Below are 23,582 nucleotides of genomic sequence, written 5' to 3' on the forward strand. Positions count from 1 at the left end.
GAATGGGCACAGGTCAGGTGAAGCTTATTTCCAAGTGCATTCATTGGACCAAAAAAGTATGAAAAGCACTAGACAGGCATTTAATTTCTCTGCCATCTCTAAGTCTCTTTTTATCTCCCCTTTTATCTCCTCACCATCCAGAGGGCCAACTGCTTCTCTGGCTGGTTTCCTTCTTCTAATATACATACTTGAAGAAGCTTTTATTATTCCCCTTAATGTTGCTGGCCATGTGTTCTTCATAGTCTCTCTTGGCCTCCCGTATCACCTTCTTACATTTCTTTTGCCACAGTTCATGTTCCTTTTTATTCTCCTCATTAGGGCAAGACTTCCATTTACGGAAGGAAGCTTCCTTGCCCTTCACAGCCTCTCTAACTTGGCTCGTTAGCCATGCGGGCAGCTCCTGGACTTAGTAGAGCCTTTGCGGTATACACTTCTTCTGGGCCGCTATTACTGTTGTTTTAAGCAGCCTCCATGCACTCTGGAGAGGTTGGACTCTTTTTACCTTCCCTTTCAACTTCTTCTAATTAGTCTCTTCATTTTAGGGAAGTTCACCCTTTGGAGAGGTTTTGATTCATATTTGCTTCGAACTCTTCCCCCCACATGCATGTCGAAACAAATCCCAACATGGTCACTGTTCGCCAGTGGCTCAGTAACATTTACCTCTCTAACCCGATCCTGAGTACCACCCAATATTAAATCCAGTGTCACCTGTCCTCTGGTGGGCTCCATGACTGCTCTAACCATAGTCATTTAGCATGCCTGCTTCCTTTCTACCCAAGCAGTGATATTTGCTTCCTCCCTCCCCGACTTGCTCTCTCCCTCCCCCTGAAGTGATGTTTGGAGTTGGGCTGGAAACTCTCCTATCCAACAAATATCTTTCCAGAAACCTCTGTGGCAGCATCAAGATAGAATTTGGGAGGGGACAGAACACTGTTTGGAGCAGGCCATTCTGTGCTTTCTGGAAGAGAGACAACCTGTCTCTTCCTGCCCTCTCCCATTCTTCCTGAGATTTTCTCCACACTACAGTGTCACAAAGTTGTCAGGTTCATAGCATTCATAGAATCTTCGATCTGACTCCCTCCCCTATTCAGAATAGGCAATTTTCTTCTTAAAAAAATCATTCAGGTAGGTTGCATCCTTGCATACATAGCTGGCCTCAGGAAGCTATGTCCACCACTGAAAGCTCCTTATGAAGAGGTAACTTTTGGCTGGAGATCGAGACAGTGTGACTTCCTCCTCCAGTCTTCCTTCCTTCATTTGTATTTTCAAGCAGCTGCATATTGTCTTGGTTCAACTAGCAGCTCAGAATGATCCAGAATGGTGTTTTTCAAATTGTGGGTCAGGACCCATTAGGTGGGTTGCAAGCCAATTTCAGGTGGGTCCACATTCATTTCAATATTTTCTTTTTAATATATTATTGGTGCTACCATGGCATGTAACTGCATTTGGGGAAATGTTACAGACCTGTACTTTTAACAAGCTACTATTTATATTCTTTTAACAATGATAGTAAATGGGACTTACTCCTGGATAAGTGTGAGCAGGATTGCAGCCTAGGATTGTTAAAATTTTCCTGATGATGTCACTTCCAGTCATACAGGGCCTAGGAGAGGGGGGTAAAGGGATAATTTGTACCTGGGCCCAGGGTAAGAAAAGGGGCCCAGGAGCCAAAGGAGGGGGCCCAGAAAGTTCCTGGGATCTGACATTTTCCTATCTCACCTGAATTCACTGCCTGCGCATGATACTCAGGCACAACCAGGTGAAGTACATGCAGTGTTCTGCTGCTGCAAGCCATGCACACTGGGCCCAGTAATGCATCCATGATCTTCCTTAACACAGTGTCAAATCTGGGAGGAAACTGGCCTGCTACAGTAGCTCTGGCTTGTGGATCCCATAACTGTGAAGGAGTGTATAGTAGTTCAGGAATCCAACTATAGGGCTACAGCTGCTGCAGAAATTCATTTTGGTTCATTCTAGTATGAGCCTAAATACATTGATGCTAATTTTATGCAATGGATTTTCTATATTTCAAAGATTTTAGAGAGACTTAGGAGTGTTTGGTTTTCATATTACCTTATCTAGCTGCCAATGCTGCATGGTCAGGTAGACCAGGGCTCTGCATCAAGAAGCTTAGTAGACCTGAACTCCAAAGACTATTATTTGTTTGTTTGTTTGTTTGTTTGTTTGTTTGTTTGTTTGTTTGTTTGTTTGTTTGTTTGTGTGTTTGATTGATTGATTGATTGATTGATTGATTTGTATTCCGCCTTTCTCCCCAAGCAGCTAACAATCAAAATAAACATTAAAATTACCAAACACTTTAGAACAATTAAAACAAGATAAAATACATAGCAGCAGATTGAAAGCACGCAGTAAAAGACATAATTTATAAATTTATAAAAACAGCCCTTATAGTGCCTCGAAGGCTTTCCTGAATAAAAAAGTCTTCAGGCCCCACCGGAACGTTAATAATGAGGAAGCTGCTCTCAATTCAAAGGGGAGGGAATTTCATAGTGCAGATGCCACCATAGAAAAGGCCCTGTTTTTGGCCGCCATTCCCTTCACCACTCTCAATGACGGCACAACCAACAGGGCCCCTTCTGATGACCTTAGAGAACGGACCGGATTATACAGAAGAAGGCGGTCTCTCAAATACTCTGGTCCCAAGCCATTTAGGGCTTTAAAGGTCATAACCAGCACCTTGAATTCAACCCGGAAACGAATGGGCAGCCAGTGCAGCCACTGGAGTAGCGGCGTGACAGAGTCAAACTGCCGACCCCCAGCAACTACCCGAGCTGCCACATTCTGCACTAGTTGTAACTTCTGGACTGTCTTCAGGGGCAGCCCCACATAGAGCGCGTTACAATAATCTAATCTTGATGTCACCGTGGCATGGACCACCGTGGCCAGATCCTCCTGAGACAGGTACAGCCGCAGCTGGCGCACCAGCCGAAGCTGGGCAAAGGCACCCCTGGCCGCAGTTGACACTTGGACATCCAGGAGGAGCTGCGAGTCCAGGAGAACCACCAAGCTGCGAACCTGCTCTTTCAGAGGGAGTGCAACCCCATTCAGAGCAGGGCGATAGTCCAGCACCAGCATCGTGGATTTCTGCACCAGGAGGACTTCTGTCTTGTCCAGATTTAATCTCAGCTTGTTCGCCTTCATCCAGATCCCAACTGCCTCCAGGCAATGCTCCAGGACAGAGACAACCACCCTGGAGTCAGGTGGAAAGGAGAGATAGAGCTGAGTGTCATCAGCATAATGATGGCACCCAACTCCAAATCCCCGGATGACCTCTCCCAGCGGTTTCATGTAAATGTTAAACAACATGGGGGACAATATAAAACCCTGTGGCACCCCACACCTCAAGGGCCAGGGTGCCGAACAGGAGTCCCCCAATACCACCATCTGGGACCTGTCAGCCAAGAAGGATCAGAACCACTGCAAAACAGTGCCCCCGATCCCCAACTTGGCCAACCATTCCAGAAGGACACCACGATCAATGGTGTCGAAAGCCGCTGAGAGGTCCAAAAGGACTAGCAAGGATGCACTCCCTCCGTCCAGCCCTCGGCGTAGGTCATCCACCAAGGCGACCAAGGCCATCTCTGCCCCGATGCCAGGCCTGAAGCCAGATTGAAAGGGGTCCAGATAATCCACTTCATTCAGGATCCTCTGGAGCTGAGACACCACCACCCACTCGATCACTTTGCCCAGAAACAGGAGGTTTGAGACTGGCCGATAATTATCCAACATAGAGGGTCCAGAGAGGGCTTTTTCAGGAGGGGGCGAACCACTGCTTGCTTTAATGCCAGAGGCAACACCCTCAAAGATGAATTTACTGCCTTCTCTGTCCACTCGGCCAGTCCCTCCCAGGCAGATCTAACCAGCCATGTTGGACACAGATCCAGCAGGCAGGCAGATGGCCTCACACTCCAAAGTCCACACTCCTGTCCACATCCTCAGGTTCTACAAGCTGAAAAGAATCCCACAAAACAGGATTGACAGGTGCTACGGGGACATCACTAGACATTGTCAACATGGAGTCAAAGTCGTGGCGAATCCGAGCAATTTTATCCGCAAAGTGCCTGGCAAAGATGTTACAGCAGACGTCCGTGTGGTCCTCCTGATCCACTGATTGGGTCTGATGGAGGAGACCCTGCACCACACGGAACAGTTCTGCTGGCCGGAACAGTGGCAGAGAAGAAGTGCTTCACTGCCACTGTCGCCACAGAGTAGGCCCTGTAGTTGGCCTTAGCCTGTGTCCGGTCGGATCTGTCACAAGTCTTCCTCCACCGTCGCTCAAGATGCCTACCTTGCCGCTTCATCAGTCGAAGCTCCTCAGTAAATCAAGGAGCCACTTTGACTCTGCTGGCTGGGAGGCGCCGCTCAGGAGCAATCTCACCTGCAGCCCTGGCCATCTCTGCGTTCCAGAGATCAACCAAAGCTTCAGATGAGTCACTGGACTTTGCAGCAGGAAAATCCCCCAGAGCCCTCAGAAAACCATTCGGATCCATCAGTCTTCGGGGGCGGACCATACAATAAGGTCCTCTGCCTCTACGGAGACAGGAGGCCATAACAAGCCTATACCAGGAAGTGATCTGTCCATGACAATGGAGTGATGTTGATCTCCTCCACATCCAGAGCACCATCCCTTTGCCCAGACAAAAACACCAGGTCTAGCATGTGTCCAGCCTCATGGGTTGGGGTAGAGATCTTTTGTGACAGACCCATGGTTACCATGGAGGCCATGAAATCCTGAACTGCGCCTACCTCGGGGCCTCGGCGTGCACATTGAAGTCCCCCAACACCAATAGGCGGGGGGCCTCCAATGCAACGTCCGAGATCAACCCAGTCAGCTCAGGCAGGGAGACTGTTGGGCAGCAAGGCAGACGGCACACCAACAGAATCCCAATCCTGTCCCGCCCTTCCAGTGTGACAAATAGACACTCAAACCCAGTGAATTGCCGGACAGGGCTCCTGGCAAGGGAGATGGACTCCCGATAGACTATCACAACCCCCCTTCCCCGTCCCTGCAGTCGTGGCTGCTGCACTACCTGGAAACCCGGTGGACAGAGCTGGGAAAGAGTCACTCCTCCTGCTTCGTTCAACCAGGTCTCTGCAATACAAGCCAGATCAGCATCCTCACCCAGGATTAAATCCTGGATGAGACAGGTTTTATTGTTGACTGATCTGGCATTTAAGAGCAGCAGTTTCAGACCCAGGGTACTACTGCCAAGGCCCCCAGTCGTCAGAGAGCTGGAGGGAAGGCTGGAAAGAGGGACCATCTGTCTTCGATGGACCCTCCTTACCCTGGAACAGCCAGACCTCGCCCCACCACCATATCTTCCATGGCCCGTCACTCTGTTGATGGTGGCACCTTTCCCCTCCCCATAGCTCCCCTCAGAAGATAAACACATAACTTACCGGCGAGGCCTGCCCTAAAAGCCACTATAACGATGCACCTGCTCAGATTAAAAATTTGACACTAAAAAAGTCCACACTCACAGTTAAAAGCCAGAGATTTGGAGGGGGGGAGTGAGCAAAGGCCCTAGTCTGCAAGGTCCAACAACCCACTCCCAAAACCACCTCCCTTGTCCAATCCAGTCCCAATAGCAGTGCATTCCCCACCCCTCTCTCACAGAGGTGCAATCTCACCCGCCTTCAAGCTCCCCTCTTGGCAGCCCTACTCCTCTCTTACTCCTGCATCAGGACTTGAATATAAGACAAGGGAGGAGGGGGCACCAACCCACAACATTCCCTGAAAGGTGCAGACCAGGCCAAGAACAGGGCAATGTTGGACACAAGTAATTGATTGCTAGCTGCGCCCACCGTGGTTCTTCAATCAGGCTGCTTGGTCTCGATCCACTAGGTGAAGAGCCATGGGCAAAGAGCCCTTTGGCTCTTGCCCTTTGGCTCGTGCCAAGGCTTGTGCCTCTGGCAAGCCAGAGGCCCCTTGTAGGCTCACCTGAAGGGAGAGAGCAATGGGGCCTTCAGAGCTGCTGCTGCTTTCCAGCACAGGTGTTCCCAAGGTGCAGGCCCCACCCCACACCTCTCAGCTGGCAGCCTGACTCAGCAAACTGTGGCTATTGTGGCTATCAGCATGGTCCCCCTGCCCTATTTTGCCCCCCCCCATTCTCTCTGCCCGCACTGCCCCCTCCCCCTTTGGAAAGGGGCCCAAAAGAAACTTTGTACCCCCCAATAAAATTCCTCACATAGGCCCTGCAGTCATGACATCACTTTCAGTGGGTTCATTCTTCTATTCTCATTCTAAAAAAGTGCATCCTAGTGCTTAATGTACAAGAACCATTGATTCAGAAGATAGTGGAGGAAGAGGTGCTTCTTAGGCTGTGTCCAGAACCTTGCACAAGTGTTTCTTGCAGTTACCTCCAAATGAGGAAGGTAGGAGGGTGAATACAAAGGCTTGAGCAGCACCCTGGAAAATGGGAGGAGGGGAAGAACCTCTTCCTGTCTCTGCTCTAGCTTTGAAGAGGAGTGAGCTCGGATGCATTAACCTCTTCAGATATATTCTGCCCTTGAAACAGAGACTATAATTCCAACAGTTGGCTATAATTCCAAGCAAGTGTAGTCCAGTATGTACCCTTTCAGTTCACATCATTTCTGTTTTTTGAGCAGTTGTTTCCCTACTTTTAAAAAAAACCTTGAGGCTCTCCTTGTAATGTGTAAACATTGACAACTAAATCTCTCAAGAGGGGTTGTCAGGGAGTACCTGAAGAAGAGTTTTCCTGATACTAGGAGAATTACTTTGGTCTACTGAGCAACTTGCTCCTCCCCAGGCCCAGCAAGCTTGCACTCTTGTTTGGAAACCTCATCAATTTCTGAGATATTTAGACATCCATTTCATTATTTAATTGAAGCAACTTTAAATGAATAAAAGTGTTTGTTCTTTGCCCATAATACAAGGGCAGAGTATTATGGGCTTAGAGCAAGAATGTTCCTTGCTAGAAAATTACAAGCTTCCAATGTGAAAGGCAGGGAGGAGGCCACTAGGCTAGTGTAGGCATGGAAAGTACCATGGATAGGAGGGGTATTGTAAGTACTCGAAGAGTTTCCCTTGCTCAACACTGGAAGAACCCCAGCATCCCTGACTCATCCACGTTTCTCTTCAGCACACCATTTCAGTTCAGCTTGAAAATTTGATACTTGCCCAAGAAGGTCAACCAGCCAGCTTCATGACTGAACAAGAAGGAGCTTAATCTTATTATTTAAAATGTCTCCGTTAAATAGCCATTGCCCCAAAGGTCATAAAAATTCAATTCTACAGCCATACATCAAAGAGGGCTAAAACTAGAAGGCTTAGAAGTGATTTGAAGAGCATCTTCCCCCCAAATGCTAAGACAACCAAACTATCCCAGCTTCTTTAAGGTGTTGCTGCTGGGTTACTGTGCAGCCCTCTTAGAAATAGGATGTGACCCCCCCCCCCGAGTATGAAGTGCTTATGCTTTCTCCACTAGGAAGTATCTGTTGTGCCCTTGACCCCCCTAACAACATGATGGCATTTGTCTGCGTCATGTTCGATTTCTTTGCCATGTGTTTGACAAGGGCAGTCCCTGAAGCAAAGTCATGTGCTGCTGAATCCTAGGGATCAGAGAGTGATATATCGATTTTGAATTTGCACAAGTGCTGTTGCCCTCGGCAATGTATGTGGGGGGGGGGCTTTATCTCCACAGAAGCCTCTGGGACCAAGAAGGCGACAGAAGAGTGTTGCAGCTGTTGGTCACTGATCAGAATTTAAGGGAGGCAGCCCTGCTCGAATACTTGGGCAAAGCTGGAAGTGTGAGGGCCTTTGTTGGCATCTGTCTTTGGGCACAGGCAAAGTTGAATCTGGGTAAGGGGCAGGTAAAGATAAGCTCCACTGGTGATTGCACTAAGCCCAAATCTAGGTGCTTGGATTCCTGTGGCATCTGGATACAGAGAAAAGAAGGAGTCTCTCAGGTAGCAGCAGGTGGCATGTCTCCAGCTCACATGCTATTCTGTCCTTTCTTTCACTTGCAGGTGGAAGTGGAGGTGGAAAGTATGGATAAAGCTGGGAACTTCATTGGCTGGTTGCACATCGAGGGAGTCAATCTCTCAGTCGCCCTGGTTGAGCAGGCATTGTCAAAGGTGCACTTCACCGCTGAGCATAGCAATTACTACAAGCCCCTCATGGTAGCTGAGGAAGCTGCCAAGCAGAAGAAGGAAAAGGTATGTAGCTAACTTTGTCCCCCATTCCTCTGCTTGGAGGATGAGGGCACACAGGGCACTGCTTGGAGCTGAAAAGTGATGGGGGTGGGTAGAAGTTACTTTCAACAGGAGGAGGTTACTTCCTATGGCATTGCTGCCATTTATAAGACGCACTGCGAAGAACCAGTTTCTAATCTTCCTCTCTCAGGTAGGATGATTGAGTGGATGATGGTGTCTCAGCTCCAGTGGATCCCAGATGAGATGGACTATCTGGACCCCTTTTCAGTATGCTTCATGCTGGATGTTGGAACATCTAGTTGCATGATCTTAATCAAGGACTATACAGGGGAGTGCATCTCTGCTGGCCCTCTTGGACTTTCAGTAGCTTTTGATAATATTTATTAGTATATTTATATACCTCCATTCCTTCTTACTCTTTTTGATATTTCTCAAGACAGTTTACATACAGGTTTCTATTTTCCCTCCATACATTTCAACATCTACATGAAACCAGTGGAGCGATAATCATCTGGGGATTTAGAGTGGGGAGCCAACAATATATTGATGAAACCCATCTCTCTTTACCATCTCCTCATGGGGAAGCTATGGAAGTCTTGGAATCAGGTGGAGTCTGGATGAGGGTCAATATGTTGAGACTGAATCCAGAAAAAACGGAGGTCTTCCGGGTCAGAAAATCCTCAAGGCAGATAGAGTTATCTGCCCACTCTGAATTGTGTTACACTCCCTCTGCAGAGTCAGGTGCACAGACTGGTAGTGCCTCTGAGCTCTCTCTGGAGAGCCAAGTGGCAATGGTGGCCAGGAGTGGTGACCAGGGCAGTGATGGCCAGGAATTTGCCCAGCTCTAGCTGGTGAACCAGCTGTGGCTGTTCTTGAGTTGATCAGATCTGACCATGTGCTCCATGCCCTAGTGACTTCAAGACTGGATTACTGTAGCATGCTGTAGATGGGACTGCCCTTGAAGATGGTTCAGAAGCTACAATTAGTGCAGAATGTGCGGCCTGAGTGGTTACTGGAGCCAGGTTGTTTGACTGTTCTTCCACTGCTTCAGTGGCTGTACTGGCTACCATTTGTTTTCAGACCCAATTTAAGGTGCTGGAATTGACCTTTAGCCTTCACAGTTTGGATCCAGGCTATCGGAGGGATCTCCTTCTCCCATACATTCTGGCCCACCCTCTTAGATCATCTGAGGGGCTCTCCTTCAAGTGCCCCCTCTGTCCCAAGTGAGAAGGGTGGCAGCTCACGGGCAAGACTCCTCTATAGTGGCACCACACTTATGGAATTCTCTTCCATAAGTGAATTCCATAAGTGTGGTGACCTAGAAACACCATAAGTATGATGCTTCCAGGGGAACTGAGAGCTATTTCCTCATGGCTTTTCAGCAAGGCTCAAAACATACCTGTTTTGTCTGGCATTGGGTGCTTATAGAGAATTTTAAGAAAGGCAATTTAAAGTCCAATCCTATGCATGTCTACTCAGAAGTTCCATGACAGACAATGGGGCTTACTCTCAGGAAAGTGTGGATAGGATTGCAGCCTTAAAGCACTAAAAGCAAAGCTCTGACCTGCCTAGCAAGGAGCACATGTCATGTCCCATTACATGCATATTCAAAAGATTTCCTTCGTAGCAGGCCTCGCAGTTGTAGGCTAAAAATCAGAACAACCTTTAAAAACCAATAAGCACCTCAAGGAGAGCTAGGGATCTTCCCTTTCCACTGACCCCCCCTCCCCCAGCAAAGAAATGCAGGTTGTCACCATAGTGGCTATTATCTGCTGCCATTTCCACCACCACCAATTCATTCTCCTAAAATTAATTTTCCTTTTCAAAATCCATCCCCCCTTCCCTCTCATTTGTACGTACGTACGTACATACGTACGTACGTATGTATTTTCCAACATTTGGCATAGTTTCAAATATTTTATTTGATCCTCGTACTAAAAAGTTTGGGGATCTCTGCTCTAGAAAGACAGAGTGAGAGAATTACATGTCTGTGGTAATTTCTTTTCATGATTCCATTCAAGTCAAGCCTCTTGCAGCTTGGTTGTTTGCTCCCTTCAGTCTTTGCAGCTGGATCCTGTGGAGGCAGAGAAGAGAACATGAGCATGAGCGAAATTCAGGCCTGACATGAGAGATAGATTACAGGCAGGGTAAAAGCTACCTGCCAGCCTTCCTGGGCTTGCATTCCAGCACCTGCTTGTCAGGATGGGGTATGGGTCAGGAGGAGCCCTGCTTTTCAGTCCAGGAGCCTCAATGGTGATTCTATTCCCATTGCCCCATTGCAAGGGTCCCATTGCAATCCACTTTGCATTGGTGCTGTTGTAAGTTCAGCTGCTTTTCCTCCTTCAGACTACCTTTTAGACCTCTTGGGCTGGGCTTTTCTGCAGGCACTAGGCTGTCTTGGGCATTGGATTTTTGTCAGTTCTTTTTACTACAGCAACTTTTTTCTGTGTTCTCTGGGATTTGAATGGATGCATATTTGGAATCAAGTCAAAACTTGATTGTGGCCCCTGGAGTGGGAAATGGAGTGGGAAATTCCCCTGGCCCATTCTTGTCAGGAATGTGTGTATTTTACCCTTTCCTGGTTGAGAGAAGGCTTTCCCCTGCCTTAAGGACTTCTGCACTCTTGTGGGACAGGCTGCTTCTTTTCAGCCTCAATAACCCACTGACAGTGCAGGCACCAAAAGCCCAGGTTCTTCATGAGCAGACCCTCCACCAGAATGAAACACACACTCACTCAAAGTAGAAAGTTTATTCAAAGTAAGTTATAAATTTCTTAGGTGACGAACACTCATCCTGGCTAGGCTAGGAGAGGGAGATGGAAAGGCACCTAGGTACAGCATAGATAATAATAAAGCTACCTCGGTCTACACTACTTTGAATGCTAAGTCTAACTACCAAACACAGTTTACCTTGGTAGATGGATACTCATTCCAACAGCACTTGGTGAGGCAGATGCCAGGCTCAAGAGCAAAGGATGGGTTTGCCTTGCGCATAATTATAGGAAACTTTCCAAGACCCACAAGGGTTCCTGGGCCAATCACCCAATTCAAAATATGCTGAGTGGTATTTATATACCCCTTTATTGTCATGGATTACTCCTCTATTCAAGGCGGTTTACATAGGCATGCATTTCTAAATCCCTCCAGGGGATTTTTACAACCATAGAGGTTCTCTCTTTCAAGAACCAACAACATTTCAGAATGGCTCTTCTTGGTTTGGTCTCACTTCTGGCCTCCAGTTCTCCCACGCAGGCTGATAAGCAGCTCCTGCATCTCTCATATGCTTCTTCGCTCTCATCTCAACTTGTCAGCTGCTCAGCTGCTTCAAGGTCTCCCTGTTCAGGGAGCTGAGGGTGGCTTCAAACTGGCGACCTTCCAGTGCTATCTGTGGGCTAAAGGAGGCTCTACCCTCTAGACTAGTCCCTCCTGCCCTCTAGACCAGACCTCCTGCCTGGGGCTGGAGGAGTCACATCACCCCACGTTACCAACCAATCACATTTCTTGTCACATCAGCCTCATCCCTCAAGCTGATTCTTCACACCTGTGCTATATTCCTATCTACACTTATCTCTCTTCAAGGTCTCTGCTGGTGCCTAGGCAGCATTTGAAAGCAATTAGCCCTTTTGTTTATGGCTCTGCCTGCTTGACCACTTGGAGTCTGTGATTCATCCTAACTGTCCCTTTGTTCTTAAATGGGCCATGTTGCAGAAATACCATCCTTCACTGGCTTTTGAAGTTACCAGACCAGAGTTCTCTTCTTTGTTTGTTGTTAGGTCAGGCTCTTCTGTTACCCATCAACCTGCTGTACCTCAGTACTGTGCAATCTTATTAATAAATTCTACCCTAATATTATAATCTAATCCCATTGCCCAATTCCACCCTGACACTGGTGTATCTGGAGCTCTGTCAGCTCTTCTTCCCATCATCTGTATACTTCATGAGAGATGACTTATCTTAGAACCCCTCAAAGCGAAGCAATAGTCCAAACTTCTGCCCCAAACACTTTTTAGATCCACCTGAGGACTATAAAGCACAGTTCCATGTAGGCCTTCAGTTATTTACTTTTCCCTCACCGCCCCACGACCATTCTTGCTACTCCTTCTGGCTTCTGGTAGCCCCATCCTAACCCCCTTGTTTCTTGTCGCATGGAACAGGCATAAGTAAGCCAGTAGGAAACAGCTTACTTTTCCTTGGATCTCTCAGAGGGAGCACTGTAAGCTTAGCTCACTTGAAGTCACACCCAGAACTCTGCATGCAGCAGGAACAGACTGGAGCTTGAGGCTGGGATCCATTTTCGTCTGGCAGCATTTTCATCTGACGAGTATAAGCAAAACTCAGGGCAAGGCAGTGGCTCTTGTTCTGGCCTGGCTTCTCACCAACATTTTTTCTCCTGCACTGGGACAGACTAAAAAGTTAACTCTCATCTGCATCTTCAGAATAAGACTTTGTATCATCCCATAACTGTCTGAAGTCAAAGTTCTCCTGTGTGTATGTGTGTGTGTGTGTGGGGGGGGGATATTCAATGAGAAGCAGAGATTCCAGAAAGGAGGCAGAGAGAGGCTTCCATGGACAGTATTTATTTTTATTATGGTATTTATATACTGGCTTTCTTGTAGTCTCTTCTTGCAGACTCAAGGTGGTTTACTTAAGCAGTCTGAGTACATAGGCAAGCATGTGGTTGGTCTGTGGAACTCCTTGCCACAGGATGTGGTGATGGCGTCTGGCCTGGACGCCTTTAAAAGGGGATTGGACAAGTTTCTGGGGGGAAAATCCATTACGGGATACAAGCCATGATGTGTATGCGCAACCTCCTGATTTTAGAAATGGGCTATGTCAGAATGCCAGATGCAAGGGAGGGCACCAGGATGAGGTCTCTTGTTATCAGGTGTGCTCCCTGGGGCATTTGGTGGGCCGCTGTGAGATACAGGAAGCTGGACTAGATGGGCCTGTGGCCTGATCCAGTGGGGCTGTGCTTATGTTCTTATGTTCTTATTTTTCAAATGGTTTTTTTTTACAAGCTTGTATCCTGAATGCAAACATCACACTCATTGGAATGTGGATGTGTCCATAGAAAGACTGTGGATGAGAGAGATGTGTCAGTATATATGCACTCCCTTCCTCCAAGCCTGGCTGACTTGGTTGCCACTGCTTCACCACTCAGTCAGTCACCCAACAACTTCATTGGATGTGACAGGCTGCTGGTATGAATCAGCAGGGCAGTCTTTGGCTCCTATTTCACAGAATGTGGATGTCACCTGGCACAGAAGGCAGCGGTGTTGGCTGTGTCTGTCCAAACCACAACTCCTCTTACCAAGGGTAGCACAACTCTTTGAAGCTCCTTCAAATTATGTTTGACATAAGGTGGTTCATATACTCAAATATGGGACAATCAGTGCTTTGCTGCCAAGAACATGACCAAAGATTTGACTGGTCCCTGTACCCTACTTATTTGTGAAACATTCTGGCTTGAGAAGCCCTCGAATATGCACTTACCTATGTTTCAAGCTGCTTGCCTCACAGTGTTTTTCAGGCTGCCTGGAGGCAACACTTCCACAGATTCCTTAAGGCTGGCTCACTATAGAATGCTAACTTGATTTAGGCTGCTGAGGTGAAGAGATCATGCATCTGCTGTCCAACTTGACTTCCCTCACAGACCAAAGACTTCGGTCTTTTTGTATCCCTTTGTACATCTGTGGCTGACTGAAAGATTTCAGGTTGAGTTAAGGGGGATGGGTAGGAAGTTTATGTGTACAGGATGAAGTGGATAAAATAGACTCTCATCCTCCCAGCTTATGCTCATGCTGGGGATAACTGCAGTTCTCTTGCATACCCTGGTGCCTTCTGCCCCAGCCCTCCTTTGTGGGAGGAGAGGTTTCATACTCCTATCTCTGTGATCCTTTCTTTCTTAATCTCCAGATCTGGTCACAATATGAAGAGGCACCTGTGGAGGACAAAGTGAAGGTGTCAGAGGAGAAGGAGCGCACTACCAGCTATAAGCCAGTCTTTGTCACAGAGATAACAGATGAGCTTCATTTCTATGTGCAGGATATGGAGACAGGTAATAGATCAGGTGTGTGTGGAGAGAAAACTATAGTTGCAAAGGGAAAGAAGTCTGACAGTGTGAGAAGCAACAGAAGCTTTCCCTTCTATCTGCTAATGTGGAGCAAATTACTGAAGCAGTTCTAGTAGGCAAGTCCAATAAAGTGTGTCAAGTGAGAGCTGAGAGTGTTGCTTCTGCCACCCCTTGGGGGGGTTGTTCAAAGGACAAGGACAGTGCCTACATCCCTGGCACAGTCCAGACCACCTGCATAGCTGTTGCTTTGAAATTTTGATATCTGGTTCAAAAAATATGCATTGGAGTGAGGAGCAGAAGCAGTAGAGGGCTGGATTTCTCTTACATTTGACCAGGGCCTAGATAAGTTGGTCAACTCTGTGGCTCTCCTGGCAGCATTTGGTGTAATACTGTGAGTGCCAGCTCTTGCTTATGGAGTATGAGGCATCTCCATAGATTCCCTCCTAATTATATGTAGCTTCTGCCAAGCAGCTTCTGCCAAGACATCATTTTGCAGCTTAGCAGTTGAGAGGTGTTCTACAAAGTGATGCCTTGGCAGAAGTGGTGGTGCAGAAAGGGCAGCCTGGGTGATATTTGGGCTCTTCCAGTGCCTCTGCAGTATCTCTCACCCCTCTTGGTCTGCTCCTTTCCCCATAGCATTTTTACCGTCTGAGACCTCCTTCTGTCTCTCCTCCCAGAGCCTCAGCAGAAACAGCACTGTTGATAGGACTGGGCTGGGAGAGCCCCAATTATCACAAGGGCCAAAGAGTTTCCACAAGTCATATCCTCTTATGTCTGAAACCCCCTGCTATTTTGTCTAGCTCTTGAATAATTGATTCTTTCATAATCCACCACATTTATGGATGGAATCAGCTGTTTTCACTATGCCACACTACATTTTTTGTTTAAAATGAGCAGCCCTCATCATTGCATTTGTTGGCAACCTTCAGTCTTGGAAGACTATGGTATCGCGCTCTGGATGATGGTTCTGGCACAGCGTCTAGTGTGGCTGAAAAGGCCAATTCAGGAGTGACATTGCATAGAGAAACAAGAAAGCATATATCCCTTGATCTTGCAAAAGCTCTTATCTTTTCTAAAGATCTAAAAAGATCTAAAAAGATCTTGCAAAAGCATATATCCCTTGATCTGGCCAGAGTAATGTTGAGTAGGATTTTTATAAGTTTGGCAGGAAGGGGGCAGAAGTTTGGGGGAAGGAGGCGGTTGCCAAATTTTCTTTGCTAGATGTATTCTGCAGGGGCTGCTGTTTTGAAGCACTTCATTTCCAACATGCCCTACATATTGTAAGACCCTTCCCCCCCATTGCTGAGTTATAGACTCTCTCCCATCTACAGGGACGCAGCTGGAGAAGCTGATGGAGACAATGCGGAGTGAGATTGTTGCCCATCCACCCGTCGAGGGCTTGTACACACCACGGCGTGGGGACTACTGCATTGCCAAGTTTATCGACGGAGAATGGTGCGAGGTTGGCTTGTGGTGCTGAGGGTTCATAGGGAGGGATATCAGTAGCCATATGTTAGTGTGGAATGCTTTCAGAACCTCCCAGGGATGAGTTGCCCTTCATGCCTCAGATCAATTGGCTCCTTCTCTAGCATCACTCTCTTACCCAAAAGTTCTGAAAAAGAATTTTGTCTACATGCCATAGCAAATCAAAGATGTACCAGTGGTGTCACTAAGGAGGTGTGGACAGACTGGGTGACACCACTAGCCAAAATTTTTGAAACCTTTTGAAAAATTTGTCTTTTTTAGAATAATACCATCATATTATATAGATCATTGGAAATACAATTTCATGCAGAATGTAATGAAACAAATCATGTGGAATTATTTGTATTCTATCAAATATTGTGACCAATTAACCAGAAAAGGAAAACACAACTGCCTTATGACTGACGAATGTGACGATTGTTCTAAAAGTCAATGAAGTATTATTATGACACAGCATGGAACCAATAAGGTGTTAGTATGAATCATATTGCCTGTAGTTTTATGTTGAACTGGTGAACTGTACTGTTCTAGATTAAAATAAATTAATAAAGTTAATGGGGAATGACACTATGCATCCTGGTGACAGCAACCTTAGTGATGCCACTGTTCACCGTCTGCCTTGTGATCACAGGATGGGTGCTACTCCTGCAGATCTGCTTTTGCTGTAGACAAGAGGCAAACTATAATGTGAGCTGATTCCGAGAACAAGGCAATTGGGAGCTGATTCTGAGAAGGAGGCAACACTGAACTGGACAATGCGCAGCTTTCTTGGCTTTTGTTCTAGGGCTGCTGCTATTGCATACTGACATTAGGACTGGCTTGTTTTCTTCCCCTCCCTGTCTCCTTATAGTTTCTTCTTCTGGAGCTTCAGCATGGTCTTCAGTGGCACTTAGCCAAATTGGACGTTTTATGGGAATTTAAATTGATATCCCATTTTTCCAATAAAATAATCCCGAAGTAACTGACCATGACAGTATGAAACAACCCAGGTGTCCCTCTGTCCAGTGGTAGAGGCCTCCTCATTTTATTTTTCTTGCTCACTGTCCCAATGGAAGATATTCAGAGTGAAGAAGGCTCCCCCCACACACACACAATATAGCTTGATCGTGTGAATTCTGTGCTTTTCACCACTCTCTCTGTAATCTTCCACCTCTCATGTCTGATTCCTGCCCTACCTGCAAAGGGCTTTACATTCAAACTATCTTCCAATGATTGATAAACCGTTTCCAAGAAACTTTGTTTCCATCTAGAGCAGTGTTTCTCAATCAGTGGTAGGGATATCATCAGTGAAAATTGAGGTGGTGTCTGGTGGGACTCAGAGGACTCCTGGGCCCCTGGCAGCAAGACCAGGAATGTGACACAACAAACAGAGGTAGGTAGCTTGATGGGTAGAGATCCAATTCGTGCTTTTCGACACTCAAAAAAGCCCTCCTATCCACCCTGAACCTGTTCTGGTGTTTGTCATATCACATCTGGCCTCCCAACCCAGAGGTAACATGCAATGATGTAATCGCCAGTTACTTCTGGTAGTACTTCAAATAGGTGAACCCAGTGAAGTGGTACAGTCTTTGTCTAAGTTTGTCTTAACCTGGAGAAACACTGATCTATAGCACTTTGCCCTGCCTGAAGTTGCAATTTTAGCAGTGAGAAAGTGATGCACTGGAGTAATGGTCTTCCTTCTCTTCTCCATGCAGGTACCGAGCTCACATAGAGAAAGTTGAGTCTTCCACAAAAGTGCACGTCTTCTACATTGACTATGGCAATGTGAGTGTGGGGGAATACTCATTCTGTTAACATGCTGGCATCCATGCCCAGGTTCATGTTTTCCTCTTCTGTGAACTCTAGAACAATCTGCACACTAGCCTCTTATTTCTCTGTGGTCTGGAAGTTCTGGGCATGAAGCTGGCAGTAGCCATGCTTTGCATGTGCTAAAAGCAGGCAAAAACACAGATGCTAAAAACACAGATTACATAAATTGAATCCCCAACTCATTGGCTCCAATATGGTGCCTCTCTTAGCTGTGAGTACCTGGCATTGATTTACTTGGGTGTGGGCTTCATTGGGGCAGAATGGGCCCAGGGATGGCTAAAGCTGTGCATACATCCCCACTATCAATTATATCCCAACTATCAATTATAGTTTTCAGTGAAGAATTCTGCATCCAGGGAATCCCTTTACAGCCAAAAGAAATATAGCAAGTTTCTGGACCTCACAGATACTTTGTTCAGACCCAAAAGAAATGAGGCAGCTAAACAGAAGGTTGAGAAGTCTTCCTGGCCTTCCAGGCATTCCTGCCTGTATTACCCCATAAAAACACTCTGATCTATAAAGGAAATGACTTGGCAAAGGCATCTATTAATGTGCCTGTCATAAACAGGCAGGGGGACCCAGTCTGGTACCAGTCTGGAACAGGGAGGCTTGCAATCTATTCTGGGTGGAAGACATCCTCTATTCTCTCAGGGCAGAGTATGTCCTGGGGTGTCACAACAGCTGATTGGCTCAGCCACCGGTCTGCTGACCAGGTGAAGTGACAACTGCACCCTGCAATATTCATAGAACTGTCCCACAAGTACAGACCAATGAAGAGAGACTTCATTATGTCACCAGACAACCAACAGGTGGGAGCAGGTGGACAATTTCTTCTCCAAGGGAGCCACCACAGGATCTATGCCCTGAATCAGCCATGGCCCCTAAGTGTACTCTAGACCTTCCTACCTTTCCCAAAGGTTATTTGGAAAACCTGGAAAGAAGAATCAGAAGTTGTCCTAGTACCTCCCCACTGGCCCTGGTGTCCATGGTTTTCAGCCTTCCTGGATGTGTCACTACAGTCACTGCAGTACCTAACACAAAGGGAGGACATTCTCATCTAGGATCTTGACCTGCACCCCCAGCCAGATATGCTACACCTTGACTACCTGATATTCTGACATAGTGTTGAACACTCTTAGACAGAAAGCATACTGGTGATGCAAGTGTGAGTCATCCCATATTAGTGATGCCACTGTTTGACACTACTGATTTAGACTGATCAGAGAGTGATTCATGACAGCCTATAGGCCAGAGGGCTCACAGCTCCATATAAAATATTGGATTACTCCCTGTGCGTGGTCCCACCTCCACAATGTACCACTCTTCACCCTCTCTAGAGTCTGTCTGCTTAGCAAACACCTGGAAGTTGATGCACACATTCATAAGACACTACAGTGTAGATGCATATGCCCAGTGGTCACCGTGCTCAGGAGATGAATCCAACTGGGGGTGTGCACGGCCTCAGGGTAGATCTCCGTCCCTTAATGGTGGGCACTGTTTGGGTATATCCCAGGTGCCTGAGCCACTCTAGTACCACTGGAGAACAAGGAAATTTGAGGTTACCCATTAATTCCCCCTCTAAATGGTTCCAGGGTTGCTCAGTCTACCTACCTACCAATATTAGGAATAATCCACATATGGACAGAAATTCTGAAGCTTATCTAAGTCTGGGGATTCCACAATTCAGGAGCCCCTCCTTCTGAACAAGACTCAGATCATCTTACCCTGTCTGCTCAGGAGAGAAGATCTTTCCAAATGTCAGAAACAGCCACATTGAATCCACTGAAAAGGGGGATTCAAGGTATGCTCAAATTTCCCCTTTTTCTGCTGGAACCTTGTAGTTAGCTTGGTGGGACAGATGAGTCCACATAAAACCAGGATGGTGTAGTGGTTTGGAAATTGGAATTTGACCTGGAAGATCCAGGTTCAAGTCCCTAGTTTACCATGAAGCTTCCTGGGTGATGTTGGGCGAGATACTCTCTCATCTACCTCATAAGGTTGTTGTAAAGATCACCCTGAGCTCCTTGGACGAAAAGTGATATAAAAATTTGAATAAATAAATGAATGAGTCCAACTTGGTTGTACCCATGATGAGATGGCTTTACAAAGCCCTAGCAACTCAAAAACTCTACTGCTGTTTGAGTGCAGGAATATCTGGGGATCACCACCTACATTTGGATGAGACAGTTGAAGCATAGTAGTAGAGCACCTGTTTTGTATGCCAATCATTCTGGGTTCAGTCCAGTGGCTGCCCAGTGCAGAGCTCAAGATGATGCCCCAGAAGTGACATCACATCCAGAAATGATATCCAGGTTTTGCTTTCATGCCCACTTTTTTTAAAAAACTGAAAAGTACAAAATCTGCCATATCTCCCAAGCTGCTTGCTGCCTCCCCCCAGCACCAGCTTCCTCCTGCTCACCCCCAAGCTGCTGCCACTTCTCCATCACCTTTGGCACATGCCCCACCAGCCAGGCACATTGGACTGCAGGGGGCAATGGGCTACATTGAGGCCAGCCCTGCACCCATGTGGGGAGAGGTCAGAGCATGCCCCCCTGCCAGGTGGCCGTTTTGTTTGGTGGGCAGAGCTTGGTCCTGCAGCTGCTTCGAGGGGGGCAGGGAGAGGAGTCTGTGGAGAAGCCCTCTTGCTCACTCCCAGAGGCTAAGGGGGAAGGAGAACTCAGGGCAGGCGGGCGGGAGGAACCTGCACCTGACTGAGGCTGCAATCCTATCCGCCCTTCTCTGGGAGTAAGTCCCATTGACTATAATGGGACTTACTTCTGAGTATAGGTGCCTAAGGTTGGCTTTGAGTGAAACCTAGCTCACAGCGCCTGGTGGAGGGGTAGAACTTGGAGTGGGCAGGTGGGAGGAAGTCGTGCCTGACTGAGGCTGTAATCCACTCCACACTTTCCTGGGAATAAGCCCCATTGACTATAATGGAGCTTACTTCTGAGCAGATATGCCTAGGATTGGCTCTTAGTGTGGAAAGCGACACTATTGCTGCGTGCCTCCCACTCCTTCCCTCCTGCTGCTGCACCTCTGAGCAAGGTGGAAGCAGTTGACAGCCTTTTGGTTACAGCTGTTTGTTTTCAGGCAGGGAGGCTGCGGTGCCCTCCCAACACTAAGGCATTCTGCAAAGGCTTCCCCCAGCCCCGCCAAGATCTTGGACAGAGCGTAGCCAGCTCTTCTGCCGCCGTGACCCCCTTCCCAGCTCCGCCAAGGGCGAGTGGGTGGAAAGGCAGCCTGCCCCGCTCACCTCTCCTTCCCACCCAAGCAAGGGCAACCAAGGCAGGGCTACCCCAATCCCCCCCCCCAGGGGCTTCCACACTCTCTCCCAGCTGCTAGAGGCTGCTGGGAGGGCAAGAGTATAACCCATTGCCACCTACGCGACTTACACTCTCCTGCACGCAGCAATAGCAGTGGATTACTTTTGCCCCCCCCCCCATAGTCCAAGTTGCAGCAGGCATTGTTGCCCCTGGTGTTGCCCCCCAGCCCCTGATGTTGCCCTCTCAGGAGCTGTAGCCCAGTCCATTTGCTATCCCCTGCATTGCCCTAGCTATGCTACTGGTTCAGTCCCCTGCATTCCCTCCAAGTAGGGCTGAACAAGACCCTGGAGATCTGCTGCCAATCTGTGCAGATAATGCTGACCGAGATGGCCCAAGGTGCAAACTCAGCAGAAGGCAACTTCCTGTTTTATATGTTCAGTATAAAACACCCAGAGTCCCCAGGCCTGGCTATATTTCAAACTAAATCCAGTTTTGCAATCTAAATTCTGGGCCAAGAATAACTGAATTATCCATTCTGAAATTTATGCAGCTAGAATACACTTGCAGAATCCCTCTTATTTGGCAGAATTCTGCCACTTACTATTTTGCTTAATTAATGATATTTTTAATTCTGGTAGGACATGGAGCTTTTCAGGACAGAAACCCACTGTCCTTGTCAGACCTCATACTCAGCCCTTTTCCCACTAGAAAACTGAGGTTTTCTAGGCCTTGCCCAAGAGCACTTATAAGCATACTTTTACAGCCATGGGGGCTAGGAATTTGGGTTGTTTTGAAATTAATTGCTGGGATTCTCACAAAATTCAACTCTGTGCTCCTTACACCATACTGGACTTTTTCTGCACTTGGTGGAGTTGCAGCATTCATACAATCCTGGGTATCAAGCCCTTCTCAGTTGTGGCCAGATAGGCATCTTGTTGGCTATAACAGTAGGAGTGCTCAATGGGAGCACCTGGCTTTCAGGTGAGTGCCTGTGTACTGTCCTTCCCTTTCTGATCAATGGATCTTGCTTTCCCTGCAGAAGGAAACACTGCCTTCCACTCGACTGGCTGCTCTGCCTCCTGCATTCAGCACCCGCATTCTGCCTGCTCAGGCCACAGAATACAAGTTTGCTTTCATCCAAGTGCCCCAGGATGTAAGTCCAGGGACGGAGCTTGCCAGAGAAAGAAGGAAGTGCTCAGCTGGGTTCTTTGGGGAGGAGTAGCCCAGGGCTACAAAGGGGGGAATCAGTTTTATCTTGCTTTCTTCTCTGGAGAAGAAAATAGCTCTAGGAACAGGAATGGACTTCTGATTTGGGGGCTACTGGATGAAGCTGCAACTTTTTTCTGTTAGGTGGGGAGAGTAAATGAGAGAGGAAGCTTGCTCTCCAAAGGCTAAAATGCAGGCTTTCTAGCCAAGGTTGGTAGATGTAGAGATTCAGAGGGATAAGTTCTCCTTCACTTAACAAATGATTAACATACACAAATCATTGGGGGAGGATTTAGTGATGGCTACCAACTCAGGTAATCTTTTAAAAAGGATTGGGCAAATTCAGAGAAGTGAGGTCTGCTAATGCCCATCTGTCTTGAGAGTGACCTAGAATCTCAATGAGAGGACCAGCTCCTAAGGAGCAAAGATTGTGGGAGGGGGAGTGACTGAAATCTCCACATGTCCTGAACAGGAGAGATGGACTGGAAGCCCTTTTGGCTGAACCTAGCATGAGACATCTCTTTCCTCTGTAGGAGGAGGCCCGAGCAGATGCTGTGGACAGCGTGGTGCGAGATGTCCAAAACACACAGTGCCTGTTGAATGTCGAGCATGCTGGGCCCTGCTGCCCCTATGTCACTCTGCAATTTGCTGACTCCAAAGGTGATGTGGGGCTGGAACTGGTCAAGGAAGGACTGGTCATGGTGGAGCCACGCAAGGAAAAGCAGTTCCAGAAAGTGGTGAGTGCAGCTGGGGATTTGGGGCTGCATCCTGCTGAGGCCAGAGAAATACTGGGGAGATGCAACTGAATGGCCAGTTCTGTGCTGACCCTTGTTTACGATGCCTCCTTTTTCTTCCCTGCAGATTACTGAATACCTGAATGCACAGGAGGCCGCCAAGAGCTCCAGGGTGAGTTGGGCACTGGAAATCCCTGTGGGCAAGAGTGGCATGGGAAGGGAGTTCCAATGTGGGAGCATGTCAAGGAAAAAAGCAGCAGTCTCAGAGGGTCTGGCAAGTGGGAGGTGTAGGACAGGGCAGGGTTATCCAGAGGCGCAAACCTGGCCCCTTGTTCATTCTTCATTCTCTCTTCTCTTTGCAGTTGAATCTGTGGCGCTATGGAGACTTCCGTGCTGATGATGCTGATGAGTTTGGCTACAGCTGCTAAGCAACAATCTGACTTTGAGCTCTCATTCATGTACCCCTAACTCACCTTAACTATACTGAACCCCAGCCTGCACCCAGGCTTAGTTAGGGGAGGAGGGCTTAGTTTGACTTCCAGACAGTCTTGGCTTGACTTCCAGATAGTCTTGAGTATGCAGGTGGCGGGGGGGAGGGGGGCTCTACCAAGCCAAGTATGTATTTGCCTCATGACGTGCCAGGGGGAGTGGGGAGGGGGATGATATATGTGATGCTTTGGAAGTAAATAAACATAGTAAGAATCTGTGCAAGGCCATGGTCTTTTGAAGTATAAGCAGTGCTCATATATGGAGGAATTTTTCCTGGTACCCCAAGCTTGGAGTTGGCAGGACTGGAATAAAGCAACTTCCCTCCCTC

General features: G+C 47.5%; 1 protein-coding gene across 2 annotated transcripts in view; it reads left to right on the plus strand.

Annotated features, from left to right (window-relative positions):
- The window catches only part of SND1 (staphylococcal nuclease and tudor domain containing 1), a 252,010-nt gene extending 228,666 nt beyond the window's left edge, over positions 1-23,344 (plus strand). The window contains exons 17-24 of one of the 2 annotated variants that reach the window (XM_066634033.1): positions 8,011-8,199; positions 14,112-14,265; positions 15,600-15,723; positions 17,448-17,517; positions 21,865-21,978; positions 22,565-22,768; positions 22,893-22,937; positions 23,128-23,344. In XM_066634033.1, coding sequence (XP_066490130.1) covers positions 8,011-8,199; positions 14,112-14,265; positions 15,600-15,723; positions 17,448-17,517; positions 21,865-21,978; positions 22,565-22,768; positions 22,893-22,937; positions 23,128-23,193 — 966 coding nt within the window. In that variant the 3' untranslated portion in view covers positions 23,194-23,344. The remainder of the gene's footprint in view (positions 1-8,010; positions 8,200-14,111; positions 14,266-15,599; positions 15,724-17,447; positions 17,518-21,864; positions 21,979-22,564; positions 22,769-22,892; positions 22,938-23,127) is intronic. The other variant, XM_066634034.1, reaches the window with a different exon arrangement.
- The last annotated feature ends 238 nt before the right edge of the window (positions 23,345-23,582 follow it).

This window comes from Tiliqua scincoides, chromosome 7, assembly GCF_035046505.1.
Source record: "Tiliqua scincoides isolate rTilSci1 chromosome 7, rTilSci1.hap2, whole genome shotgun sequence".
In the NCBI taxonomy this organism is placed as follows: domain Eukaryota; kingdom Metazoa; phylum Chordata; class Lepidosauria; order Squamata; family Scincidae; genus Tiliqua; species Tiliqua scincoides.